This window comes from Cervus canadensis, chromosome 2, assembly GCF_019320065.1.
Source record: "Cervus canadensis isolate Bull #8, Minnesota chromosome 2, ASM1932006v1, whole genome shotgun sequence".
In the NCBI taxonomy this organism is placed as follows: domain Eukaryota; kingdom Metazoa; phylum Chordata; class Mammalia; order Artiodactyla; family Cervidae; genus Cervus; species Cervus canadensis.
Genome location: NC_057387.1, coordinates 24,818,363 through 24,829,234, shown reverse-complemented (window position 1 = coordinate 24,829,234; position 10,872 = coordinate 24,818,363). Strand labels below are relative to the sequence as shown.

At 38.9% G+C, this 10,872-nt stretch overlaps 1 protein-coding gene across 1 annotated transcript in view; it reads left to right on the top strand.

Annotated features, from left to right (window-relative positions):
- The window catches only part of MAN1A2 (mannosidase alpha class 1A member 2), a 153,632-nt gene that overhangs the window by 78,074 nt on the left and 64,686 nt on the right, over positions 1 to 10,872 (top strand). Inside the window, exon 6 of the mRNA XM_043459678.1 lies at positions 8,004 to 8,098. Within this exon, the coding sequence (XP_043315613.1) occupies positions 8,004 to 8,098 (95 nt within the window). The remainder of the gene's footprint in view (positions 1 to 8,003; positions 8,099 to 10,872) is intronic.

Genomic DNA, 10,872 nt, shown 5'->3' with positions numbered 1-10,872 from the left:
AAATGGGCAAAGAAACTAAACAGACATTCTCAAGAAGCCATACAGTGGTAACAAACAACATGAAAAGATGCTCAACAATCATCATCTATTTAGAGAAAATTGCAAATCAAAACCACAATGAGGTACATTACAATTGCCAGTCAGGATGGACTATGCTATCCAAAAGTCACAAGCAATATGCTGGAGGAGGGTGTGGAGAAAAGGGAAACCCTACTTTACACTGTTTGGTGGGATGCAACTAGCTAACAAGCCGCTTATGGAAAACAGTGTTGGAAATTTCTAAAAACTGGAAATGAACTGCCATATGACCCAGCAATCCCACTTCTGGGCATACACACCAAGGAAACCAGATCTGAAAGAGACACATGCACCCCAATGTCATCGCAGCACTGTTTATAATAGCCAGGACATGGAAGCAACCTAGATGCCCATCAGCAGATGAATGGATAAGGAAGCTGTGGTACATATACACCATGGAATATTACTCAGCCGTTAAAAAGAATTCATTTGAACAGTCCTAATGAGATGGATGAAACTGGAGCCCCTTATACAGAGTGAAGTAAGCCAGAAAGATAAAGAACATTACAGCATACTAACACATATATATGGAATTTAGAAAGATGGTAACGATAACCCTATATGCAAAACAGAAAAAGAGACACAGAAATACAGAACAGACTTTTGAACTCTGTGGGAGAATGTGAGGGTGGGATATTTCAAAAGAACAGCATGTATACTATCTATGGTGAAACAGATCCCCAGCCCAGGTGGGATGCATGAGACAAGTGCTCGGGCCTGGTGCACTGGGAAGACCCAGAGGAATCGGGTGGAGAGGGAGGTGGGAGGGGGCAGGTGGGAGAGGGGATCGGGATGGGGAACACGTGTAAATCTATGGCTGATTGATATCAATGTATGACAAAACCCACTGAAATGTTGTGAAGTAATTAGCCTCCAACTAATAAAAAAAAAATAATAATAATAAAAAAAAAGAAGTTACTGCAATTTCCATTTAAAATCTGACCTCTGCATTTTCTCTAGATGTGTTGGTAGTTGTACAAAACATTCCACCAAGCTTTGGTATCCCATTTTAAATATACTCCCCAACATTTCATCTTATATGTGTGAGTTCATCTACACATTTGTATACATTCTTACATGTTTAAAGTCACAGTAGTAATACCAATTGACAGTTGATTACAGTTATGATTACCAGTTTGATCAGAAGATAGAGTTTACCATATGATCATCCCAGTAGATGCAGAAAAAGCAGTTGGTGAAATTCAGCATCCATTCATGATAGAAAGTCTCACCAAAATGAGTATAGAGGGAACATACCTCAACATAATAAAAGCCATTTATGACAAATCTACAGGCAACATAGTACTCAATGAAGAAAACTAAAAGTCTTCTGACTAAATTCTGAAACAAGACAAGGATGCCCACTCTTAGCACTTCTGTTCAACAGTGTATTGCAAGTCCTAGCCATAGCAGTCAGACAAGAAAATGAAATAAAAGGTGTCTAAATTGGAAGAGGTAGTAAAATTGTTATTATATGCAGATGGTGTGATACTCTATATATAGAGAGAACCTTAAAGTATCCACACAAAGACTATTAGAACTAATAAATGAACTCAGCAAGGTATCAGGATACATGATTAATATAAAGAAATCTGTTGCATTTCTTCACACAAACAGTGAAATATCAGAAAGTTAAAAATCCTGTTTAAAATCATGTCAGAAGACAGAGTTTAGAGGTACTAGAAATTTAGGTGTAAAATCCAGGACAGAAGAAAGCCACAGAGAGGCCCCAAATTCTGCATGCATTAAACTGTGTGTTTAGACCACATTGTTTTATTTCCCTATGTGGTTTTAGAGCTAAACCTTAATTTTTTGCCTGAAAAACTCTTAACCTTCCACATTCTCTGCCTGGTAAGCACTTAAAAAAGCTTACAGGCTTAAACTTAGAAATGTGTTTATGTTAAACAGCTCTATTGAAGTCAATTTATATACAATAAAATGCACCCAGTTTAAAAATATGGTATATAATTATATTTAAATTTTGACAAATGTCTGATATACTTTTGGAGGGAATACAAATGATACAAACTTTTTGGAAAATAATTAAGCTTCTGTCAAATAAACGTTTAAAATTCTGTGACCCAGTAACCCACTTTAGCAATCTTATTATCTGAAAGTAACAACATGGATACATAAGGCATACTCAGAAGCATTCTTTCACTGCATTAATGTTTCTTACAAATTGTTCCAGTAAAAATAACTGGGAGATTTTACATAATGGATGATGAATACATAAAAGTTTTTTCTATAAATATATGTTTTGGAAATCTTCATTTAAATGTTGAACTTTTAAACACTTTCATCATCTTATTAGTCAAGAGTTGTAGTTGCAGAAAACAATCTATTTTATCTAGTGATTTATTAGAAGGTACTGACCAGCTAACAGAATCTTTGGGAGGGTCATGAAATCAGATATTTTGTTATATAGCTTGAAAACGTGCAGACAGGAGAAATGCTCAAACATCAGTTCAGTTCAGTTCTGTTCAGTTGCTCAGTCGTGACCAACTCTTTGTGACCCCATGGACTGCAGCACGCCAGGCCTCCCTACCCATCACCAGCTCCTGGAGTTTACTCAAGCTCATGTCCATTGAGTCTTTGATGCCATCTAACCATCTCATCCTCTGTTGTCCCCTTCTCCTCCTGCCTTCAATCTTTCCCAGCATCAGGGTCTTTTCAAATGAGTCAGTTCTTCACATCAGGTGGCCAAAGTATTGATTGGAGTTTCAGCTTCAGCATCAGTCCTTCCAATGAATATTCAGCACTGATTTCCTTTAGGATGGACTGGTTGGATCTCCTTGCAGTCCAAGGGACTCTCAAGAGTCTTCTCCAACACCACAGTTCAAAAGCATAAACTCTTTGGTGCTCAGCTTCCTTTACAGTCCAACTCTCACATCCATACATGACCACTGGAAAAACCAAGCTTTGACTAGACAGACGTTTGTTGGCAAAGTAATGTCTCTGCTCTTAATATGCTGTCTAGGTTGGTCATAACTTTTCTTCCAAGGAGCAAGCATCTTTTAAATTCATGTCTGCAGTCACCATCTGCAGTGACTTTGGAGCCCGCCAAAATAGTCTGTCACTGTTTCCACTGTTTCCCTATCTATTTGCCATGAATTGATGGGACCAGATGCCATGATCTTAGTTTTCTGAATGTTGGGTTTTAAGCCAACTTTTTCACTGTCCTCTTTGACTTTCATCCAGAGGCTTTTTAGTTCTTCTTCACTTTCTGCCATAAGCGTGGCATCATTTGCATATCTGAGATTGATATTTTTCCCGGCAATCTCGATTCCAGTTTGTGTTTCATCCATCCCAGCATTTCTCATGATGTACTCTGCATGTAAGTTAAATAAGCAAGGTGACAATATACAGCCTTGACGAACTCCTTTTCCTATTTGGAACCAGTCTGTTGTTCCATGTCCAGTTCTAACTGTTGCTTCCTGACCTGCATACAGATTTCTCAGGAGGCAGGTCAGGTGGTCTGGTATTCCCATCTCTTAAAGAATTTTCCAGTTTATTGTGATCCACACAAAGACTTTGGCATAGTCAATAAAGCAGAAGTAGATTATTTTTTGGAACTCTCTTACTTTTTTGATAATCCAACAGATGTTGGCAGTTTGATCTCTGGTTTCTCTGCCTTTTCTAAAACCAGCTTGAACATCTGGAAGTTCACAGTTCATGTACTGTTGAAGCCTGGCTTGGAGAGTTTTGAGTATTACTTGACTAGCATGTGAGATGAGTGCAACTGTGTGGTAGTTTGAGCATTCTTTGGCATTGCCTCATAGTTTGCCCCCAGGTAAATAACAGGGAATGCTTCATTGGTGGCTCAGAGATTAAAGTGTCTGCCTGCAATGCGGGAGACCAGAGTTCGATCCCTGGGTCGGGAAGATCCCCTGAAGAAGGAAATGGCAACCCACTCCAGTATTCTTGCCTGGAGAATCCCATGGACAGAGGAGCCTGGCAGGCTACAGTCCACAGGGTCGGGGTTGCAAAGAGTCAGACACAACTGAGCGACTTCACTTTTCACTTTCAAATAACAGGGAAGGAACACAGCCCCACCCACAACAGAAAATTGGATTAAAGAATTACTGAGCATGGCCCCACCCACCAGAACAAGACCCAATTTCCCCCTCAGTCAGTCTCTCCCATCAGGAAGCTTCCTTAAGCCTCTTATCCTTCTCCATCAGAGAGCAGACAGATTGAAAACCACAGTCACAGAAAACTAACCAATCTGATCACATGGACTGCAGCCTTGTCTGTCTCAGTGAAACTATGAGCTATGCTGTTTAGGGCCACCAAGACAGACGGGTCATGGTGAAGAGTTCTGACTATGGTCCACTGGAGAAAGGAATGGCAAACCACTTCAGTATTCTTGCCTTGAGAACCCCAAGAACAGCATGAAAAGGCAGAAAGACAGAACACTGAAAGATGAACTCCCCAGGTTGGTAGGTGCCCAATATGCTACTGGAGATCAGTGGAGAAATAACTCCAGAAAGAATGAAGAAACGGAGCCAAAGCAAAAACAACACCCAGTTGTGGATGTGACTGGTGTTGGAAGTAAAGTCCGATACTGTAAATAGCAGTATTGCATAGAAACCTGGAATGGTAGGTCCATGAATCAAGGCAAATTGAAAGTGGTCAGACATGAGATGGCAAGAGTGAACATCGACATTTTAGGAATCAACAAACTAAAATGGACTGGAATGGGTGAAAATAACTTAGATGATCATTATATCTTCTCCTGTGGGCACGAATCCCTTAGAAGAAATGGAGTAGCCATCGTGGTCAACAAAAGAGTCCGAAATGCAGTACTTGGATGCTTAAGCTTACCTTGTGGCTTTTATGGTATGATTCAGACCCATTCCCTCCATTGCCCACATATTATCTTTGAAACTCGGGACTAGTCATTAGAACTTCTGTCAGAGCTAACATGTAAGAATCAGGCACCTCTGCATGAAAGACCACTGCTTCAAATTGTTTACTTCTTCCATCCAGATATTGCTTATTTATGTATACTTAGCAGTGCCTAGGCCTTATCTTGAAGTTTAGGTGGGATGGAATCTGGGAAATGTTATGTATAGTTTTCCATCCTCTGCAGTGTATGAATTTTGCTTGAAAAGGTATTTGAGTGAGTGTTGAATATTACCACATCATATTAAAAGAAATGAAAATAAAATTGACAGTGAAGTAGCCTTTTTCAACTCTCAGGTTAGCAACGATCAAAAGTTTGAGAACTCTTATGTTAACAAAAGTACAGAGAAACAGCTGGTTATAAATTCTGATTGAAATGTAAATATGTGAGAGGTGTGAACAAGTTGTCATTCAATTCAGTCGCTCAGTCATGTCTGGCTCTTTGCGACCCCATGAACCGCAGCACGCCAGGCCTCCCTGTCCATCACTAACTCCCGGAGTCCACTCATACCCGTGTCCATCGAGTCGGTGATGCCACCCAGCCATCTCATCCTCTGTTGCCCCCTTCTCCTCCTGCCCTCAATCTTTCCCAGCATCAGGGTCTTTTCCAATGAGTCAGCTCTTCACATCAGGTGGCCAAAGTATTGGAGTTTCAGCTTCAGCATCAGTCCTTCCAATGAACACCCAGGACTGATCTCCTTTAGGATGGACTGGTTGGATCTCCTTGTAGTCCAAGTTGGCATTAATTATCGAAATTACGAATGAATGGATCCATAGCTTCAGTAATTTCACTTTTATGATTTATCTTACAGAGGCACATAGTTTTGGAAACATATGTCTATGAATAGAAGATTGATTAAGTAAATTACAGTATTATTTATACAAGGATAAATTCTGCAGCCACTGAAGAGAAAGAGGTGGAATGATATGGAAAGATCTCCAATATACAATAAGTGAAAGAAACAAGTTAAGAACAGAGTATATGATATTGTGTAAACTGTGTAATAGAATTTCTGTTCTGAGAAATGGAAAATGAGAATTTGATGTGACATGCTAGGAGTTATGTATACCTTGGAACTGATTTTAGCACAAAGTATTTACTAGATACTTAAGAAATTAATAGCTATTTGCATTATAGAAGGACTTCTGTGATCAACAGTTAGGACTAGAAAAGAGACTTACCTTTTACTTTGATGCTTTTTAGATTTGTATTTTACACCTGCATTGCATACTAGCTAATTTGTTTTAAATTAGCTGTTGCTGTTGTCTGCCAAAATGTTTCTGAAAATAGGAACTGTAAGGCTGTGGTATGTTTATCATTAAAGATTTTGTATTTTCCTGAATAAATTAAGCCTTCTAGGTAAGGAGTTTTTTTTTCTCTCTGACATTGGGGTGGTGCTTTTATTGAGTTTTGTATTATTATTGGTACTATATATGTTAACTGACATAGGTAGTTGAAAATTAGAAAATATGTCAATAATTACTTCTTGAAGTGAAATAAGAATGCTTTCTGTTTAGAAAAAAGCTTATGTTTGTAAGTTATTTTACCATTTGGAATATTAGTTTTACATGTAAAAGATATGATCAGCAAACACATGTCATTAGTGTTAGTTCTTAGTTAAGAACTTGGTCCCTTTGTCCCCCTGGTAAAGTGTGAGATAAAGAAGCAGTGCTGGTCACTAATAACGTAATGTCTCTCTGAGCATGTTAGTCACTCAGTCGTGTCCGACTCTTTGCAACCCCATGGACTGTAGTCCGCCAGGCTTCTCTGTGGGATTCTCCAGGCAAAATATTGGAGTGGGTAGCCATTCCCTTCTCCAGGGGATCTTCCCAACTCAGGGATCCAGCACGAATCTCTCTCATGCAGGCAGTTTCTTTGCCATCTGAGCCACAAGGGAAACCCTCAGTTTCTCTTTACTAACATATAACTGTTAGTAATTTTATGTAGGTATTCAAGGAAGTGGTAAGTTGTAGATGTGTAAGAATATTTAATTTGAAATTCTGCTGAAAGTTTTCTGTTATCTAAGAAAATTTGCAAAATATATTAATGTCATATTGCTTTGTATACTTGCACATACTCCTCTCTAGTTTATACCCCCAGTAATGTAGGTGTGCTTTGTTTAATATCGTCTCAGCTTATAACTTTGATCTAGACCTTGCTTTCAACTTATTTGAAAAATCCAATAATATTTTATCAAAAGTACTTGACCACAGTGAAAAGATGGAACCTTAAATATCGAATGATTTTGAAAGGATAGCCTTGCGACATATAGAAGAACATGCTACTTTTGTTAGCAGGGCATTTTGACTCTCAGTTTTGAGTCTCTAAGTCAGTAGTCTCTAAAATGAGATACATGTTAAGAATATTAGAAATTATACTATAAATGTCTTGGTAATAGTACCTTGGTTTTAAAAGTTTGAGAACCATTGATATTTAGGCAACTTATTGTTTTGTATACCAAAAAAAGCAGTAATTGGAACCAAGGGGTGAAACATTTATAACTCATAAAATAAGCTTGGAATGTGAACTTAAATATTTTCTTTTCTTTTTTTTTAAATAATTGTGGGTGAACCTTGATGGAGAATGTCAAGATATAAATGTGTAAGATATAAACATGATTATAGTAATTAAAGGGCATTTATGAAATAGGGTTGCATCTCTTTCTTTTGTTTTAATATTTGTTCTGAGCTTGATACCATGGATGAATTTCATAGCCTAGTGTTTTTGCTTAGATTTTTTGCCAGCTGAAAATACAGATATTAACACCAAAACCATTCCTTCCCTTTCAATTAATTGTAGTTTCAGGCCATTTCACTTTCAGCTTTTTCTTCACTATCCATCCACTTTACAATAATTTTCTCTGATTGCTGTATACTCCATGGTACCAAGAGATGCCATTTTTCCCTCTGTACTTTCATATATCCAGTACATTGTGGCATGCATCGTAGGAGAGATCAGGAAATTTTATTGACAGCAGTAATTTCATAATTTATGAATGTTTGTGTTTTTGTCCCAGATATTCAAGATTAAAGCAGTCCAGTTGGCTGAGAAACTCCTTCCTGCCTTTAACACACCTACGGGAATTCCTTGGGCAATGGTGAATCTGAAAAGGTAAATTCTATTTTTGTATGGTTATTCTTGTCCTAGATTTACTAGATTAACTGATTTTTTGAGCCTTCACCATACTTTTTAAGACTTAAAACTGTTTTTCTCTGCATATATACAGAAGGATATTTCTTTCAAGCGTTGCCTGATTTTTAAAATACATTCTTTGTTTAGAAACAGTAAAACTATATTTCATTTCTAATGCTTGTTTCTGTAAGTCTAGATTTCTCTCCCACACCTTTATTGTTACATTATAATTGTTTCTTTAAGATTGCTTATTTATGTCTACTTAGTGCTGGAATGGATTCAAAGTGCTTTCCCTCTCTTCCTTTTTTGTACACTACCCGTTAGTTTTTTTCTAAGTCAGAATAGAACACAACATACCTAAAAATTAGGGCTTCCTGTTGCTGAATGTCTTACTAATGATAAAGGAAGACATAACTCATGACATCAACTTTTCAGTTCAGTTCAGTCGCTCAGTCGTGTCCGACTCTTTGCGACCCCATGAACCACAGCAACGCCAGGCCTCCCTGTCCATCACCAACTCCCGGAGTTTACTCAAATCCATGTCCATTGAGTCGATGATGCCATCCAACCATCTCATTCTCTGTCGTCCCCTTCTCCTCCTGCCCTCAATCTTTCCCAGCATCAAGGTCTTTTCCAGTGAGTCAATTCTTTGCATCAGGTGGCCAAAGTATTGGAGTTTCAGCTTCAACATCAGTCCTGCCAATGAACACCCAGGATTGATCTCCTTTAGGATGGACTGGTTGGATCTCCTTGCAGTCCAAGGGACTCTCAAGAGTCTTCAGCACCACAGTGCAAAAGCATCAATTCTTCGGTGCTCAGCTTTCTTTATAGTCCAACTCTCACATCCATACATGACCACTGGAAAAACCTTAGCCTTGACTAGACAGACCTTTGTTGGCAAGGTAATGTCTCTGCTTTTTAATATGCTGTCTAGGTTGGTCATAACGTTCCTTCCAAGAAGTAAGCGTCTTTTAATTTCATGGCTGCAGTCACCATCTGCAGTGATTTTGGAGCCCAGAAAAATAAAGTCTGCCACTGTTTCCACTGTTTCCCCATCTATGTGCCACGAAGTGATGGGACCAGATGCCATGATCTTAGTTTTCTGAATGTTGAGCTTTAAGCCAACTTTTTGGCTCTCGTCTTTCACTTTCATCAAGAGGCTCTTTAGTTCTTCTTTACTTTCTACCATAAGGGTGGTGTCATCTGCATATCTGAGGTTATTGATATTTCTCCTGGCAATCTTGATTCCAGCTTGTGCTTCCTCCAGCCCAGCGTTTCTCATGATGTACTCTGCATATAAGTTAAATAAGCAGGGTGACAATATACAGCCTTGGCGTACTCCTTTTCCTATTTGGAACCAGTCTGTTGTTCCATGTCCAGTTCTAACTGTTGCTTCTTGACCTGCATACAGATTTCTTAGAAGGCAGGTCAGGTGGTCTGGTATTCCCATCTCTTTCAAAATTTTCCACAGCTTATTGTGATCCACACAGTCAAAGACTTTGGCATAGTCAATAAAGCAGATGTTTTTCTGGAACTCTCTTGCTTTTTTGATGATCCAGTGGATGTTGGCAATTTGATCTCTGGTTCCTCTGCCTTTTCTGAAACCTGCTTGAACACCTAGAAGTTCATGGTTCACGTATTGCTGAAGCCTGGCTTGGAGAATTTTGAGCATTACTTTACTAGCATGTGAGATGAGTGCAATTGTGTGGTAGTTTGAGCATTCTTTGGTATTGCCTTTCTTTGGGATTGGAATGAAAACTGACCTTTTCCAGTCCTGTGGCCACTCCTGAGTTTTCCAAATTTGCTGGCGTATTGAGTGCAGCACTTTCACAGCGTCATATTTCAGGATGTGAAATAGCTCAACTGGAATTCCATCACATCCACTAACTTTGTTAATAGTGATGCAAGTAAGGCCCACTTGACTTCACATTCCAGGATGTCTGGCTCTAGGTGAGTGATCACACCATCGTGATTATCTGGGTCATGAAGATCTTTTCTGTACAGTTCTTCTGTGTATTCTTGTCACCTCTTCTTAATATCTTCTGCTTCTGTTAGGTCCCTGCCATTTCTGTCCTTTATTGAGCCCATCTTTGCATGAAATGTTCTCTTGGTGTCTCTAATTTTCTTGAGGAGATCTCTAGTCTTTGCCATTCTATTGTTTTCTTCTGTTTCTTTGTATTGATCGCTAAGGAAGGCTTTCTTTTTTTTTTTTTTTTTTATTAGTTGGAGCCTAATTACTTCACAACATTTCAGTGGGTTTTGTCATACATTGATATGAATCAGCCATAGATTTACACGTATTCCCCATCCCGATCCCCCCTCCCACCTCCCTCTCCACCCGATTCCTCTGGGTCTTCCCAGTGCACCAGGCCCCGAGCACTTGTCTCATGCATCCCACCTGGGCTGGTGATCTGTTTCACCATAGATAGTATACATGCTGTTCTTTTGAAATATCCCACCCTCACATTCTCCCACAGAGTTCAAAAGTCTGTTCTGTATTTCTGTGTCTCTTTTTCTGTTTTGCATATAGGGTTATCGTTACCATCTTTCTAAATTCCATATATATGTGTTAGTATGCTGTAATGTTCTTTTATCTTTCTGGCTTACTTCACTCTGTATAAGGGGCTCCAGTTTCATCCATCTCATTAGAACTGATTCAAATGAATTCTTTTTAACAGCTGAGTAATATTCCATGGTGTATATGTACCACAGCTTCCTTATCCATTCATCTGCTGATGGGCATCTAGGTTGTT